We start from the raw sequence: 18,323 nt of genomic DNA, 5'->3' as shown, positions 1-18,323 counted from the left end.
AATGTCATAAGAAAAATGACTCAGAAGCTCATAGTAAAACATTTCTTTTCACAAGAGTGTGCGTGCATGTTTTTGTGTGTATGAGAGAGAGAAAAGGAGGTAGAGGGAGGGGAGATGAAGGACCCTCAGGGTTATAAATCAGTGAAGAAAGGAAATTTTTGTTCCCCAGAGTCTTTAAAAGTGTAGCTTAATACTAAAAATAATATCCGTCTTTGAGGAAGAGTTTTTAAGGAGAAATTTTAGAAGACTTGGGGGGTTGCAGAAAGTAGTCTCTTCTCTGAGGCTCTATTTCATTATTTGTAAAATAAGAAAAATATTTCTTGATCGGGTGACTTATGAAAGCTAATGACATAATACATATGAAGTACTTAACACTGGCCTTGACACTTCGTAAGAGTTAGGTAACTGTTAGTTATTTGTACCTTTTAGAAGGAGAGATGTGGATGACAAGGAAGGAACGGAGGGAGGGAGGGAGAAAAGAAAGAAGGAAGGGAGGGAGGGAGGGAAGAAAGAAGGAAAGAAAGAAAGACCTTGAATTTTTTCACCTTAAAATGTTGCAAAGGACTTGGAGAAAAGATAGACATTTAATTGATCCTTTAAGTTATGCTAGTGTTGTTGTCAAGATCATATGTTTTCAAAAGCTTGGGAACCTTCACATTCTCAGTCAAGAATGACACACGCACATGGGAAAACACAAGTAAAAACCGAACAGCAAATACCTCCATCTATTTTCACTCCCCGTTCATTAAATGGGTTGGCTGAGAATGATCTCTTGCTGTGACTGAAAACAAGAGCTGGTTTAAAATAATTCATCTGGTAAATCCAATGCTACAAGTAAGAAAATTCCATCCAAATCAATGTGACTTAGTTCTCCCTTTCCCAGACTCCTTTTTGCTTCCATATATTAGGCTGAACCATACGAAAATGCTAACATTTGACCATTTTTAATCCAAAAAACTCTGGTTTCCTACAGTCCAATCTTGTAGATACACTTTTCATAGCCAATTAACCTTAAGATATTGCATGGTTAGCAAACATAACTTTTAAAAAGGAACTCATTCCAATAGAGGCCCTGCTCTTCATCTCTTTCTTCTTGAAGATGAACTGCTGAAATTGTTGAAAGATGAGCGCAGCACATGCCAAGGTGGGAAATATGTGGAATGGTAAAATAAAAATTAAGAAGAAAATTCTTTCTCTTACACTTTTAGGGCTACTACAACAAAGCTTCTGAATACTTTCAGCAAGCTTTTGACATGACAGCAGAGATGGTGAACACGCTTCTGACGGATGAAACAAAAGTTCATTATGGAATAGCAAAAGCTCATCAGATGATGCTGACGGTTAGTAATTACATAGAAACTGCAGATCTCACCAGCCTTGACTGCCTGCTGTCATGGAAGGAGAGGAGAAGTGACATTGCACCTGATCCAATTATTGGTGAGTCATTGGTTTTTGTATCATTCTTCATGGCTGAGTCATTTTCATTGGAAAGGTTTACTCAACCATTGGCGATTTTAATTTTATTGGCAATTTTATTTTTATTTATCCATTACTATGTGAATGTTGGATGCACCTTCGTGCTATGTTGTACCTTCAGTGTCTAAGGAAATCATACAATAGTGATAATGACTTATTCAACTTCATAAATCACCATTTTTTCAGTTATCTTAAAAAGTCAGCAGTAGGTACTGTTCAGCTTAAGGAATGTGAAGTAAGCTTGTTTTTAAAACTGTTTATTGCTATACCTTACTGACAAGAGCAAATGTTCATAGATGCTAATTAGTATTATTCTCTTACTTTTCTGACGGTAGTTAAGTTTTCCTATTTTTCTCAATTCAAGTGTGAATATTAATTGAGAAAATGTTTGATAGTAATTTCTCTTAATTCCACTTTTTTCCTGTGTCGTTTTCTTGTGATAATTAGTCAAAATAGTCAGTTAAAAATAATTACCTAGAGGGGATGTGAGGGTCAGTTTATGTTTCCACTTGACTAGGCTCTAGTCTTTAGTTAAAAACTTTAGGATTTCTTTTTAATTTTAAACAGTAGTGCCCATGAAAGACCTTTGGGCTACATAATTATTTGCTTGCAAATCAAACTTCTTAAAGCAAAACTTTATTTTAAATGTTTGGGAACTCAAATGAAATCATAAGTTAAAACTCTTTAATGTAAAGAGGTATCTCATTTGTATTTTTAAAAATATTTTTAATTTTCATAGAGTTTTTAAAGGTTACTTTCCATTTACAGTTATTACAAAATACTGGCTATATTCCCCATGTTGCATAATACATCCTAGAGTCAATCTTGCACCCAACAGTTTGTACCCTACCATGTATTCTCCCTCTCCAGCCTCCCCAATGGTAATCACTAGTTTGTTCTATGTATCTGTTGAGTCTGCTTCTTTTTTGTTATATTTACTAGTTTGTTGTACTTTTTAGACTCCACATATAAGTGACATCATACAGTATTTGCCTTTCTCTGTCTGACTTATTTCACTTAGCATAATGCCCTCCAAATCCATCCATGTTGCTGCAAATGGCAAAATTTCATTCTTTTTATGGCTGAGTAATAATATTCCAGTATATATGCACACATACATTCATCTGTAGATGGATATTTAGGTTGCTTCTGTGTCTTGGCAATTGTTAAAAATGCTGCTATGAACATTGGGGCACATGTATCTTTTCAATCAGTGTTTTTGTTTTTTATGGATATGTACCCAGGAGTGGAATTGCTGGGTCTTAGTGCATCTCTTATTTGGAACTCTTCCCCTCTACCTCAGGTCATTTAGAAGAAATAATAATCTGCTTTAGTGTTTATTTCCTCCATAGAATAAATAGCAAATAATAGTAAATTTGACATAAAGAAATTTTATTGATTCTTTTACATCAGTAGAACTCTCCTTTACCACTGTCTGTCCTCTAGCTAGAAAATAAGAAAAAGTCTCATTCCTGACAGATGCACAGTAAGAGGAACCAAGATGAAGTCCTCAGAAAGAGATGGCTTATTGAATTTCAATGCGCTCAAGTGCCCCAAAAATATTTATAGTTCACTACTAACTAACTACTTTCAGATAATACTTTGCTTGCTCAGGATGTTGTCTTGTCATATATTTGGGCATTTGTTGTGTCATTTTGAGTTATCTTCCCTTTAGGCTCTCACTCTTTCCTCCCAGGAGATAAAGCAGAGGAAGTGTGAACCATCTACTAGATGATTTGTTTGGATGAACAGTTCGGTAGAGTAAGTTGAGCTACTCACATTTCCAGATTTATCTGGGCTACACGCTAGCCATCACAATGATAATCATGAGAAAATACTCCTCAAAAGTAGTTTCTGATCAGAGCCATGTGTCTGTTTACTGCAATCCTGTGTTTGGCTTTTTAAAAATCTCTTTAGCATTCCTTTACTCTATAAAGCTGTTCAATTTTCTATTCTTTTTACATTTTATCTCCCCATTTTTTTTTTTTTTTTTTTAGTAAGGGCATGTTGTGTTTTAAAAGGTTTAGGAGCAGGACCAAAAAATGCACTTTAAAATATTATTCAGACACATAAAAAACAAACAAAAAACCCAAAATAAGTGAACAAACCAAACCAAACCAAACCAAACAAAAACAAACACATAGATACAGAGAGTAGAGCAGTGGGTATGAGAGGGGACGAGTGGGGACTAGGGGAAGGGCAAAATGGATTAAGGGGTCAACTCTATGGTGACAGATGGAAACCAAATTTTTCGTGGTGAGTAAGCTGTCATGTATACAGAAGTAGAAATGTAATGTTGTACACATGTACCTTACATAATGTTATAAACCAATGATACCTTAATTTAAAAATATTCAGACAATAAATAAAACCTCAGCTATATGTACAGTGGAGAAGATTAAATTCTCCAGAATGCTGTAACAGTACACCCCCTTGCTGACTGATTTGACCAAGATTAGAAATCTGTACATGGATGGGCTACATCATTATAGAAGTGAAAAATAATAATCTTTCAGATTCAAAGATAAATGGGAAGTTAATTCTCATACTACTGGTATAGTCAGCATTTTTAGTGGTAGGTATTCTATTTGGAAATAAAACCTGTAAAATTTTACAAGGCTTCAAAAATATTTCTGAAATCACAACTCTTACTTTTCTATCTTTGCTCTGCTTAAAAATCTTCATGGACTCGCTACGGTCTACAAGTTAAATACAAGCTCAAACTTTTTTGACCATCTCCCTCCCCCGACTGCACACACACACACACACACACACCCCATATAACATACCCTACTGTCACCTTATTTCCAGCTCCAGCTCCATCCAGGGAAATCTCACCCACCTTGCAAGTTCCTTCTCAAATGCTGATGTCTTTCTTGATTGCCCTCTCAATTGAATATTGTCTGTCTGTTCCCACACTGAATGTCGTTCGTTTCTCTCTTAAGCTTTTTCCATTTGTTATCTTCCGCATCCTATCATAGCCATTTCTGTAATTGCCTTCTCTGCCTGATCAGAGAATGAGTCTCTTGAAAACAGGTCCTGATTCTTGGTATTCCCTACAAAAGAAGGCACAGTGTCTGACACCTACCAAGTAAATATTTGTCGAATTAAATAGAATTCAAAATGAGTATGTATGTCCTAGCCATAAACTAGTGTGCACTAACCAATTTTAAAACAAGATTTGTTGTTCCCTGTCTCCTTGAAAAATATGAAAAAAAAAAAAAACCCTAATAATCCAAACACTGTATTTTGATTACCACCCAATTAGCTCACGGATGCAGGACAGCACTAAGTATGATGTTGACAAAATGAAGAAATATGGAAATATTATTTAGAAATCTGAGGAGCTTTTAGGTTTTCAAATTTTGCCTTTCTTCTCTGAAGAGGCATCTTTAATCTTGCTATTGAGGGGTCCCATGTATTCAGAGAAAAGCAGATCAAAGATTTGAAAGATACATTATAAAAGCGGTGCAGTTATCTTCACCTCTGAGACTTACATCCTCCAAACAAATCATTAGCTCACAGAGCAGGCAATATTCTTTTAAGCAGAGGTACATGACCCCCTAAGGGAATAGAGCACTGAGAGCACTCGGGTCTCTAGATAAAATAGAACAGTGATTCACCAGCAGTCATCTCTCATCTTTGCACCTTTCAGAGGGAACACAGCAAATAGAGGGACCTTCATACTAATCTAATTGGCTTAGAAATGGTTGGAATGATTTCATATTCCTCCCTTCCTTTCCAGTAGTAAAATAAGAACAGATTCTCCTCCCAAATTTAGGAATTTAGAAGAAATTCAAATTTATTACAGTTCAATAAAGTTATTCCAGCCTGAAGTAGCAGAATTCGGTTGGCTCTAGAAGGCTTAAGGGTCTATGAATTTCTGCTGGTTCCTCCAGAATATAATTTATTTTCCTCACCAGAACTGTTATCTGCACAATCAGTTAATTTTTTTTAGTGAAAGGCTAATTCATCTTGCCTTGTGGAGATCACAGACCCGGATGAGGGACAGTGACACCGAAGCAAAAGCTTTCTTTATTCAACTTACTAGAACTGTTAACCTAGAAATGTAATAATAGCCATTTAAATGCCAATGTGGTTAACCACTTCACTGGTGATATCAGTAACACAGTTTTAAAGCACATCCTTATTGTAGCCAAATGTAAGTTATATCAGATAAATAAGATGGAAGTCCTGAGTACAGAAACTAGCTAGTCAGTAAACACACACTTTTTTCTACAAAAAGGCATATAAAGTTTTTCTTGACTGCCAAAACTATCACCCTGGTTTTATGAATTAAGATTCTTAAAAGAAAATGATAAAGAGCATGAATTTGTCTCTCAGCCTTGGTTTGTGCTGGCTTGATCTGTGGCCTCTGGCTTAATGTCGAGCCACATTTTCTTACCCTATCCTTTGCTTGTATTTTCCATTCATAAATTCACCCATTTTAAACAATGTGAAAAAGCCACATTTGTGAGTCTCATGTTCTACTGTACTTTGATCGCAACTTCTGTTTGCTAAATAACACTAACAGTGAAAAAATGTTATGAAACTAGCCAAAAAGTCAGCAAGCAGGTTTTAACATCATCCTATCTTCGCAAAACAAACTTGTGTATAATAATAAGTTCAGAAACATGACGCAGAAAAAGAAGATTCTGGTGAAAAATGTGGCTGAATCAACGGTCACCCTACTGGCAGGTTGGTGTATGTGAGAGAGACTGTCACTCAAGAGTCTGGTGACCTGGCTCTAATACCATATTGAGCACTAATTAGCTTATGACTTTTGGCAAAAGATTTCACTTCAAGTCTTTTTAGTCTGTTATCTGAGGTTTGAAATAGATCACTGATCAGATTCCTCTGGAACTGACCACAATTCCTCAGTAAGAGCATCTTCTAAATAAGTAAGGAATTTTTGTAGTCCTTAAAAATACAATACAGATTTTCATGAGCATTTTATTTGTTGCTTTTCCCCATAAACACTGGTTTCTGAGGGCTTCCACAAGAGATAATTTTAGTATTATTATCACTATTATTATATATCTAACAGCTGTATAAATGCCAGATTTATGACTTGATCCTTCTGCTAGAATTTATTAAAAAAGGAGTTTATAGCTATCTGATGTCACTTGCAATTTAACTTCTCCCTGGTTGGCACTGTTGAAGTTGCTAAACCTAGTTAACTATTTGATCTGCAGATTTTCAATTCATTCGCCTGTTTTCAACCCTATGTCATAATTTCCCTCAGCATTTCTTCAACCCCTACTTTTCCCCCACTGCTCTCTGTGCCTCCGATTCCTGTACATGTCTGGTTCTCTACCTGTCATTATTCCTTCCTCGTGCACTTTAGTTGCAGCTATCTCTGTCCTCCTAAATCTGGTACCATGCCGACAGCCTCTTTCTAGCTTCTGAAAATGAGTTAAAATTTTCTTGAATTTTTTTGAGTTTTATAGAATCAGGAGATGATGGAGTTGTGTGGTACCAAAGAAATTACCTGGTCCACACATTATATTTCCAAATGTCCTCAGGACCAGGGGAAGGCAGTCGTACAATAATCCAAAAGATGAAATGGATCTATAATCTAGTTCTCTAGAATGCTAGTCCAGGATTCTTTCCATGTGTTGCCCTTCCTTACATATTACTTTATAGTTAGTAAAAGCCATGTCTAACATTTTAAAATATTGCATTTTGAATTAAAGTCTGGATGAAAATATTCATAGTGTAAAGAAACAAATGGGACTTTGCTCTTTGGCCAAAATGGAATAACAGGGAAAAGATTTACCCTCCTGTCTTAAAAACAAACAAGGAAGCAAACAAAACATGGAAGATAAAAGTGCAGAAATTGGACAACACACAGCACAAGACAGTGATCCCTGAGAAAAGGGAAGCAAATGAGCTGAACTGTGTAATTTTCCCAGCGTCCTGCCTGGAGGGAGTTGCCGGGCTATAACACAAGGAGGGGAGCCAGGGCGGAGCCCAGCAGACTCCCTGAGTTAAGGAGACTGAATAAGAAGTTCAGGGAGACCCAGGTGGCAAGAGTTCAGAGCAAAGAGTACTATAAAGGAAAGAGCTGCAGAAGGAGAGAGAGAGCGAGAGAGGGAAAGAGAGAGGTGTGCAGAGTCATCTGCATACTGATCAGTTATGTGCATGTAAAGAAACTACTGAAGGCTAGGAAAAGTACCACCCAGTAGACTCTGGCAGATCAATAACCTAATCTCAAACCGAGCTGGGAGGAGTTTGTGCTTCCACCAGCCAGAATGGAAAAAACCTCATAAAACATGGGACATCAGGTGGAGAACTCAAAAGGGCATTGCCTCAATAGTAGAGAAAAATAAGCTGTAAATGAAAGGCTACTTTGGTCCCACCTACCCAAGTTTAAAAACAAGTACCAAGAGACTCATATTGTTTCTAAGTAGCTTATCTGAATCCTAGAACAAAACACAAGAATATTTATAGGAATGAAAAATACATAGCACCCAGCAAGGTAAAATGCGCAATATTGGGCATCCAAATAAAATGACACAGACATGCCAAGAAGCAGGGAGAAATAACTCATAATGAAGAGAAAATACATAAATAGAAACTGAACCAGAAATGCAGCAGATGATAGTATTAGCAGACCTGGTTATAAAAAGGTTAAGACTACATTCCATATATTCAAAGATGTAGTGGAAAGATTAAACGTATAGAATCAGGAAAGATATGTTAAAAAGCCAAATTGAACTTCTAGAAGTAAGGAATAAAATATCCAAGATGGAAAAAAAAAAACAACTTGGATGGGATTAGCCACAGATTTAGATAAAACAAAGGAGAAGATGAGTTTGGAGATATAGCAATAGAAACTATCCAGGATGAAGCACAGAGGTAAAAGATGCTGAAAAGAAAAGAACAGAGCATGTCAGAGAAGCATGGGTCAACTTCAAGAAGCCTAATATGTGAGTAATTTGGAGATCCTAAAGAAAGGAAAAGAGAGCACTGAAAAAAAATTTAACAAACAATGAATGAATGATTTTCTTTCTGAACTTGATGAAAACGATAAACCCAGAGATCCAAGAACCTCCACGAACCCTAAGCAAAAGAAATACGGAAGTTAAACCAATATGGTTAAACCAAAATGGTTCAATAAAAGAGAATTCTTGATTGCTCTCCTCCAGACAGAAGGAACATGAATCTAGACAGAAATCTAGAATTTCTACAAAGAATGAAGAGCATGGAAATGAGAAATGTGTCAGTAAAAATAAAATATTTTTCTTTTTTAAATTGCTTGAAAAAAATAATCGGCTACTGAAAGCAAAAGTAATGACAAAGTATTGTGGAGTTTATAACAAATGTTGAGTTAAATGTAAATTAAACAGGAAATCTGGTTCTATACAAGTACCTTCAGTTTCAGCCAGGCAGACAGCTGTCAAGTTGGGGACCACAATAGCTCAATATTTGGACTGAACTTCTTAGTGCTTACCCCATCAATCTCTTTTGGGGGAAGCCCCTGTTTTTGAAGCTATATTCTCTTTGCTTAGTGGTTGGGTCTCTTTAAAGGGGATTTATTTTGATTTCCATCTTTTTTCTTGGATTGTAAAAACAATCTGGTTTAGGATGAGTGATCCATTTTTACCCCGAGCATCTTTTGGTCCCAGATCATCCCAGCCTCCGCAAAACAGCCTCTGCTGTAGGCTTTGTGGGTTTTGATAGCTTCCTTGCTATCTGGTATGAGCGTTGTTTCAGATTTACAATATACGTCTTTGACTTCACATCTGAAATCAGCCTCTTCTCCAAGGAGCACTAACAAAAGTAAATTTTGAAAAAGCGAAAGCAGTCTCTAAAAATATAAAAATAAAAACTAATGATCCTAAATGTGTATCCAGTTGGTGACATAATCACACAGAAAGAAAATATCCCAAGTAGCTTTAAAACAGAGAAATTGGACTGTGTGTCTCTAGGTGGCTAAATCCTAAAAAATGCAGCCCTCCCCTGCAGAAAAGTTAAACTGTTTTCAGTAGTCATGTTATTGGTGTTGATGTTGGTTTTATTATTGTGAGAATGTTTGCATGTGACGTAAGATACATCAAATAGATACTTATTTCATATAGTAAGTCTTTTATTCCCAGCATCCTTGTGAACTGGGATTTTCAATGTTACCCTAGTTTCCTCATTTGTAAAATCAGTATAGGGAGGTGGTTAAACTATATGATCTCTGAGTTTCTCTTTGGTTCTTTAAATCTATGATTTGTAGATTTCTCAGAAAATACTTACGCTTTTAAAATTCACTTTGCTCTAATTAAATTTAAGGAAATCCTGGAAAAGATTGCCAAAGAGATGCCAAAAGAATTAGTATGGGTTTCTAAAGCATCATGTCCTCAATATGATTTGCAATAAACCCCACATAAGTCCTTTACATTGTTTTTCCCATAATACTACAAGTATATCAACATATAGTGAGGAGGGGGAAAGAAGAAATAAAGATTTATCAGAAGAATCATTACATAATCTGAAACCCAATTACTTCAAAGTTCCCTAGTCATACTCTACAGTAATGCTCCTGTAAGGCTTTTTAGACAGACAAACTGAAGTACAGAATTAAGGTAAATTCAAAAGAGACAAGGCTATGAATTTGGAAAACGCATATTTCAGTGATGGGCAGTCTTCTTTGACCAAATTCACCAGATAGTGTGTAGTGAGGAGTCTGAGCTTTGAAGTCAGACAGTCTCTTTGTTTGAATCCCAGTTGTTTCACTTCATAGCTGGTGGACCTGGGTGACTTTACCTGTTACCTCAGCTATAAAGGAAGATGACAATCCTATTCGTCAAGCTTGCCCTGAAGGTCCAGTGACATAATGCATCTGTGTGGAAAACCCTGTTGGTTGCCTCCCCAGTGGCCACTGCCTAAATTCTTTCCTGCTAAAAGAACCCTGACTGTTCTCCCTCCTAAAGCCTCTATGTCCTTGCCAGAAGGTTAGGCCCTTCTCCATCCCCAGGGATTGAGTATTTACTAATATAAGCCAGCCATTCTGACCTCACTATACTTGCCAAGTGATAGCTTTCAGGAGGATATGTGACACAATTATAATTAATGATATAAGAGAAAATCTGAGGAATTCCTAGGAAGGTTTTCTTCATTCTTAAAAAGGGGTCCAAATAAGAAGATCCCCTTTTTCCTGACTTTTAAATGTTGATGTGTGAATATGTGATGCCTGGAGCTGCCGTACCCAGCATGTGACTAAGATATCAAAATGACAAGGACGGTAGTGGGAAAGCAGAGGAGGAATCTAGATCCTTAATGACATCCTTACATGCTAAATTATCTAAGCCTAGAATTCCACCACCACCTTTTTTTATGTGACATAAATTTCTCTATTCCTTAAGCCCCTTTTAGCTGGGTTTTTTGTTACTTGCAGCTAAAAGCACTCTAACAATAAAATGCAAAGTAGTACTGACACATTATCATAGCATAAGTAGCAGCTGTGGTTGTGGTCACAGCCCCAGCAGCTGCCGCAGTGCCTGGCAAGGAATAGTGCTCGAGGAATGCCTGAACTGGGACTATTTGTTGAAAAACCTACTTTTAATTTTTTAACTGTAAAACATTTAATTTTTTAAATTGAAGTACAATCGATTTACAATATGTTAATTTCTGGTGCACAGCATAATGATTCAGTTATATATATATGTATTCCTTTTTCATATTCTTTTTCATTATAGGCCATTACAAAATATTGAATATAGATCCCTGTGCTGTACAGTAGGACCTTGTTGTTTATCGTTTTATAGATAGCAGTGTGTATCTGCAAATCCTGAACTCCCAACGCCTACTTTTTATTAAATTCAGTTTCCAAGCACTAGGCAATATCTCAGAATCTGACCTTTCTGAATTTTAAAAATGCCCCGTGTTCTAAATTTATTTACCCCTCCACCCAAATTAATGTCTTTCCTAATTAGGACACCTATTTTTCAGAGGATCAAAGTTGTGAATATTGTCAGGAAGAAATCAGTCTGATTGAATTGATTCACAACTTACTATGAAAAACTGGAAGTGCTTTAACCTATTCAGAGCAACTAGGATTTTTTAAATGTTGGAAGATTACCTTTTGTCAGAACTTAGTTGTAATATATCATGTAATGGAAATCACTCAGGTAGGGTGGGGCAAGCTAATTATGAATAACTGAGGCCAATATGTGGACTGGTCTTCCAAAGTCTTAGAATTTGCCCTAAATTCAACTTCTCTAACCTATTCTGAATTTCAAAGCTTTCCTTTCCTCATATATAAATCCGTGGCTTTAAAAAAAAAATGCTTATTAGAATTTTTAAATGACAAGTCACTCTCCCCTTAAGGAATCTGGTGAAAGTTAATGTCTCTCTCTCCTTTCCTGAAAAACATAAAATTACTGCATGTAATTTTCAGAAGGTTCAGTAACCACTGCTGAACGGAGTAGTTTCGACAAGTGCTTGCCAGTGTCTTATTCTGTACTCTCCTGGGCACATGGCAGAGGGCATTTCTCAGCCGTTGGCAACGAGGCAGGGCTCTATGACTGGTTCTGGCCAATGAGCAAAAGTTACTTCCAGGCGAAAGCAAAGCAGAGCCCATCTGAGATAGTGCAGCTGATTCTCTCCCTACTGCAGTGATCACGGAGAAGAAGCCTTTTTAAAAATCACAGAGCCACAAGATTGAAGCAGCCCGGATCACTGCGTCGCTACACATAGAATATTTGTCCTGGAAAGCCATTCATATCTGCAGCAGACTTTGTGTGAACACAGAATAATCCTTTATTGTGGTGAACCCCACTGAGAGTTTCACAGTTGTTTGTTACCATGGCTTAATTTAGCCAGCCCTGACTCCACCAGCTTCGGGATTCTTCGTGGCGGCTCCCTAGTTAGCAGCGGTGGGAACTCCAGTGGGAGAGCTGGGATAGCCGTTTCTCTGTGTGACAATTTATGAATTATGTGTTCATAGGTTGTAGGTCTGCCTGTAATTTTTTCGGGGCAGAGATCCTTTAAAATTCTTTGTGTCTCACTTCCATTCCCAGTCACAGAAAACAAGTTTGATAAGACAAATGGGGAATAAAACATTAAAATGTATTCTTTATATACTCTTATGTCAAAAAAAAAACCTTAAGAACATTTTTTCTGCATCTTTTCTGCTAATCTCATTTAAATCATGATAGATTAACAAAATGTGCTTCTCATAAATTTCAAGAAAGAGCTTAGAGAATTCAATGGCTTCTGTAACTGATAAGAAAATAAAATAATTCCAAAGATGAAATATGCTGAAAAAAAAAAGACAAATCAATACTTAATTATAGCCAAATTTTTAAATAAAAAAGATCACAGAACTTGAGCCTTAATTTTTAATCTCCTCATTCAAATACAGTTTCCCCATCTTTATATATTTTCTGTAAGTGACAAGTTTGCTTCCCTAGGAGCCAAGTATTTCTTCAGAAAACTAATGCTCACTTCATTGGGAAATAATAATGTAGCTCTAGATCCCTCGGGTTGAAAGATCTTTTTTTTTCTTTTCTTTTTCTTTTTTTTCCCCCTCTGAGAGCCTCCTTCTCTATCTGCTGCCTTGGTTCAATAAAAGAGAATTCTTGATTGCTCAGACAAAAACTATACTTCTTTTAGATTCTGCTCACAGTTCGTGGTAGCTGATGGTGTGACCAGTTTTAACTTTCCAATGTACACTGAACTCACTACTCCTAAGAAAAATGTAGCTGGGTTTCTCTAATCTTGTTGTATTACAACTTTGTCTTTAATTACTAGTTTGAAAAGCTTATGAAAAGTTGGTTGGTTGGTTGGTTGGTTGGTTAGACCAAAGTAAAACCAGAGTAAAGGCTGGAGCTGTATCAGTGGGAGGGGAGGGTTTGACATTCTAGGAGGATCCTATTGTCCCCCGTTTTTGTGTTTGTCTGATTCCCAGAGAGCGGTCTTACCTCTGCTTCAGTCTGTGTCCCTTTACTTGTGGAATGGGTCCCAAATACTGTGTCCGTTTAGCTAAACACTTTCTACCATTGCTAGAATTGAGAGGCAAAAAGACTCTCTTCTAAGTGTATTTAATCCTTCTTTGGTCAGGCTCTATTGGGACAATTCCATATGATTTCTTCTGAAAAAGAAGTTAACAGTAACATTTAAAACATGAACACATGGAAGGCTCAGATTTTGCAGGATTCTATTTTTTTTCAAAAGTTTCCCTTAATTGGGGCATTGTGTGGGAGTGTTTAGTTCTATTTACCTCTCACCTTGCTATTTTCATTATTATGAATTTTTTTTGGATCACAACATCAGTCAAAAATGATATTCCCCAGTCCCCAAATATACTTTTCTTTAAATTCTTTTACTCTGTCCTCTCTGTATTTTTAACTTCTAGACATGACTGAACGTTTCTATAATCTAGGTTCTTTAGCATAATTAATAGAAAAATAAATAATCTTCATGATGAATATTCTTTTAGAAATTAGAAATCATTTATAATGCCTTATTATGATGATGGACTTGGCGAACAATCCCTGGATATATATTTCACTTCTCATGGATGATGCCTGCCTCTCGGGGATGGGTACAATGTGCTCAGTATGGGACATATTGACCAAGAGTCTAATCAGATGAAATGCTAGCATATTTCTTAATTTTAATGCCAGTTTATCCTGACTGGTGTCTTGACCATCCTGAAGTGAATCCTCAAAAACACTACAAATGCACCTGAATACATATACTTTCTGAATCATCTGAACTACTGTAGCAAAAAAGAAAATAACTATTAAATGCAATATTTATTACCCATAACTCTTTTAACCCAATAACATACTTGGGTTTTTTTTTTTCATCTTTTCATTGCCTTCTAAATCTTCAATCCAAAATCTGAGCCAAATAGATGTTCTTTCGTCATGCCCTAAATATAAACAAAGTAGGACTTTGTCAAACCAATAGGGAAAATGAAAGTTAGCTCACTTAGGTGCTGTGCCTCTAAAGGAATGCACTTATTGACTTCTGACATGGAATCAGGCACCCAAATGAGAAAAAAAAAAAAAACCAGTTAATTTTAGCGTTTAGTGAGACAAGTCTGATTTCTCTGAATAAAGACTATACAGTTCATTGTATCAGCAGCTAGTGAAGTATATTTTGCACTCTTATTAAAGGAAGTTTAGCTTAACACCTTCAAAGATCTTCTAGTTTTGCTCATCATGTATGCTCCTGGGAAAAGATACATGCTTTTCCTCAAGTCTCCACATATTGTTAACTTGGATATTAAAATAACAGTGAAGAAATATGAAATAAAATGAAGTTTCAAATCAATAATCAAGAAGAAGATTAATGAGAAAAACCAGGAGAATCTGGGTCAAAATGACCATCATAAAATTTTGGGGTTAATATTTTTACTATTCAGGTTTGTTTGGCCCAAGTTTTCATCACCACCCACTAATGGGATTATGAAAAGGAGAAAATCAACCATAAATTTAGGAGGAAGCTATTATGTGCCCCCTTCAGGTTATTAATTAAAATTGAAAACTAAATTAATAAAAATTTAAAACTCATTGTATTGAATACAACATCAGCAAAAGAAACAATATTTTTTCATAAAAATCTTAGTAGGGACCGATGAACAAAATGATAATATGATTTTATCATAGGAATACTCCCTAAAATATTGATGTTCAAATAAATATTTATACATATTTATAATCTATCTATTTACCTATCTATCTATCTATCTATCTATCTATCTATTTATCTATCTGTCTATGAGAGAGACAGAGTATTCTCAATTGAGTGAATTCACTTGCGCACTCACTTTCTTCCAGGGCTTTACATTGTAATCTTGTTTGAAGATGTATATGATGAAATGTCAATAGAGTATATTCCTTCATAATTTGATTGGCAGGAAACAGGGAACAAAACAATGCATGCAGAGCCTTTTTAATAATTTATAATTACTTACATGAATCTACTAAGTTTAGGCACACAATTATATGACTAATTATGTTGAAAATCCAAGTGGATGCTTAAATAGATGACCATGCCCTGAGGCCTTTCCAGTTGTTTCTGCTGTCTCATTTAACCATGCAAATGTTATTAAGCATTTCCTGGCTAAAAATTTTCAAGCATATGCAAGTGTAATTGCATAGATAATTATGCATAATACTGTCACTTTTTATATCTAACATAGGATTTTCCTTTTAAAAAAAATAACAGCTTTCTACTGGTAGCTGGCTCAGTACATGCCAAGAAAAATAGAATTTGTAAAAGATACATAGATCAAAACCAATCTATTGCTTTCTCTTTAGGAGTTTTATTGACTCTTTTTAGCACAGCAATTTAAAGGGAAACAAAGAAAGATTAAGCCATAGACTAAAATTAAAGCAAATTTTAAATACCTATAATTAAAACAATCTCTATTCGTAAATGGATCCAATTGAAAGTGTGTAATTCAATAACTATTTTTAGATCTACATAAATATTTATACAAACTTGATAACAGGGGGTACAAAAGAACTAACTGCTCTGCTGTACAAATAGACATGTATATGGCAAGTCTTCTAGATTTGCAGATACTAAGGCTAGTTTATATAACAGCAAAAAAAAAAAGTTCAGAAAAGGAAATTAACAAGCACACACACATTGGGAGGTTAATTTCTTGTCATGAGCATATTAAGGAAGCTGTACAATATAGAATCCTGCCTGATGCCATGCCTTGCCTGGCTGGATTCTGCACAGTCCTTAACAAGTCACAGGTCCTGATGCAAAGTTTGGCATGTGTGCAGCTGAGTGGTGGAGACTGGCTTACACAACTCTGCCCAGTTGCAAGGGAAGCTGGGAAAGTGAGTATCTTCACACAGCTTTCCAATTACCATAGTGAGAACAAGTCCCAATTTTTCACTTAAGTTTGTAAGTTAGAGAATTTCTTAAGCATGGAAACAGAGGTTTAGATGCTGGGAGGGAACCACCAGAAATAGCTGAGTGCTATGAAGGAAAAATAAAGTGGAATAAGAGGACAGAATGTGGTTGCGTATGGGGAGGGCTATTTTAAATAGAAGATTCAGAGAAGTCTTTCAAAAGAGGCATGGTTTGCAGAGGATCCTGATCTGAAATGGTGACTCAAGTTGTGACTATCTAGGAGGGTGGGGAGAGGACATCCAGGTAAACCAGGCTTGTCTGGCTAACAACAAAAACAATATAGTGGGAACAAATTGAATGAGTAGGAGAACAGGAAGAATTGAGGTTCCTGTTTTAATTTAAACCTTTCAGACCATAGTGATGACTTTGGATTTTATTCCAGTTGTGATGAAAATCTGTCATCAAGTTCTGAGAATAGGACTCTGGTTGACTTTTCGGAAAGATCACTTTGGCTGCTGAGTGAAGAATAGGGTAAAGCAGTGGCTGTTTGACGAAAACTTACCTACAGTGAGAAATACAGTTTACCTTGTGACGTAGAATTCACAATTGAGTCAAGAGTTTGACAAAACTGTACTTACTACATGTGATGCACTCTGGTATTTTTCTAGTGTAGTCTCGTCTACTTCATTTTTAGTGATTTTTTTGGCTTGTTTTTATGAGGGGGAGGTAATTAGGTTTATTTATTTATTTATATTTGGAGGAGGTACTGGGGATTGAATCCAGGACTTCATGCATGCTAAGCATGCACTCTACCACTTAAGCTATACACCCTCCCCCAATTTTTAACAGTTCTTTTAAAAAATTATAAGTAGAAGATTCTTGAGGGAAAAATGACATTGACATTAGAATTGTTCATTGTGATTGAAGAAATTCTGTTGCATTTTCTATCTTGATACAAGTATTTGAAGATACCCTGTATAAACTTAAACTTCACAATAAGCCTTAGGCTGTTTCTCAAGGGTGCAACTCAAGGACCACTTGCATCAAAAATTACCTGATTAGTGGTGGTGGTGGGAGGGGTTGTTATAAATGCTTATGCTAGGGCCTTACCACAGACTTATTGAACTGGAATCTCTAGTGAAGGGACTTGAGAATTTGCTTTCAGCAAGCTCCCCAGGTGATTCTCAGGTGTGAGAACTGATCTTAAATTTTTCTGTATTTTAAGGTGGTAATGCCGGGTTAGCTTTTCCTCATGAGTACGTGATATTTCACTAACGTGTAAACCTATTTAGTGGGTCTTCAGATAACATTTCTTAGCAATATTGTAAATTCACATATGAAAAATGGAAAGCACTTTAAACCAGTCTATCTCTTCCTTTTGCCTCCTTTAGATATCTATTTTAAAATCAAATCAAAGTCCTTGAACTCTTCCTTCCTAATTCCAACTCTTATTTGTTACTTCACATCATTTATAAGAAATAATCATCTTTTTCTCTGCTCAGTTACCTTTCTTTTTTCCTTCTAAATGTTTTTAAAATTTCACTTCCCCAAGAAGCCTCCCTACCCATCCAACCCAGGTTGAAACATGGCTAAGTATCACCTATTCACAGTGCACAGTTCTAAATGGCATATGAGAGCATCATTTTTCAATAGGTTTGCATGTCACTGATTTTTACTAAACGTTATCCTCCACTGTGGCACGGGGGGTGGGTAGGAATTTTCTCATCATGTCATTCTGTTTTGATGCATTCTGGATACAACAGGTTAGATGGTTTCTCTAGAAAAAGGTCTTCAAAGTATCATTAAAGTATAGGGGAAATCTGTCTTTACTGGGTTCTAAAATGAAACGGGAAACCCGCCAAGCAGCTGTCATAGGGATCACACGCACGCGAAATCAGGCTTCAATCTGACACATTTGATGTTGGTAAAGAATGGGGCTTGAGACCTGGTGTTATAAAGTCACTCTGTAAAATGTCTTCCAATTTCACATTCACTTTTGCTGTGGATGGAACAGTGTCTCCCGTATTGGTGGT

At 36.2% G+C, this 18,323-nt stretch overlaps 1 protein-coding gene across 3 annotated transcripts in view; it reads left to right on the top strand.

Moving 5' to 3' along the window:
* The window catches only part of TTC29 (tetratricopeptide repeat domain 29), a 724,023-nt gene that overhangs the window by 646,149 nt on the left and 59,551 nt on the right, over window positions 1–18,323 (top strand). For all 3 annotated transcript variants that reach the window (XM_032464537.1, XM_032464547.1, XM_032464557.1), the window contains one exon: window positions 1,209–1,437. In XM_032464537.1, coding sequence (XP_032320428.1) covers window positions 1,209–1,437 — 229 coding nt within the window. The remainder of the gene's footprint in view (window positions 1–1,208; window positions 1,438–18,323) is intronic.

The sequence above is a fragment of the Camelus ferus genome, chromosome 2, assembly GCF_009834535.1.
Source record: "Camelus ferus isolate YT-003-E chromosome 2, BCGSAC_Cfer_1.0, whole genome shotgun sequence".
NCBI classification, from domain to species: Eukaryota; Metazoa; Chordata; class Mammalia; order Artiodactyla; family Camelidae; genus Camelus; species Camelus ferus.
This window is presented reverse-complemented; position numbering and strand designations above follow the sequence as displayed.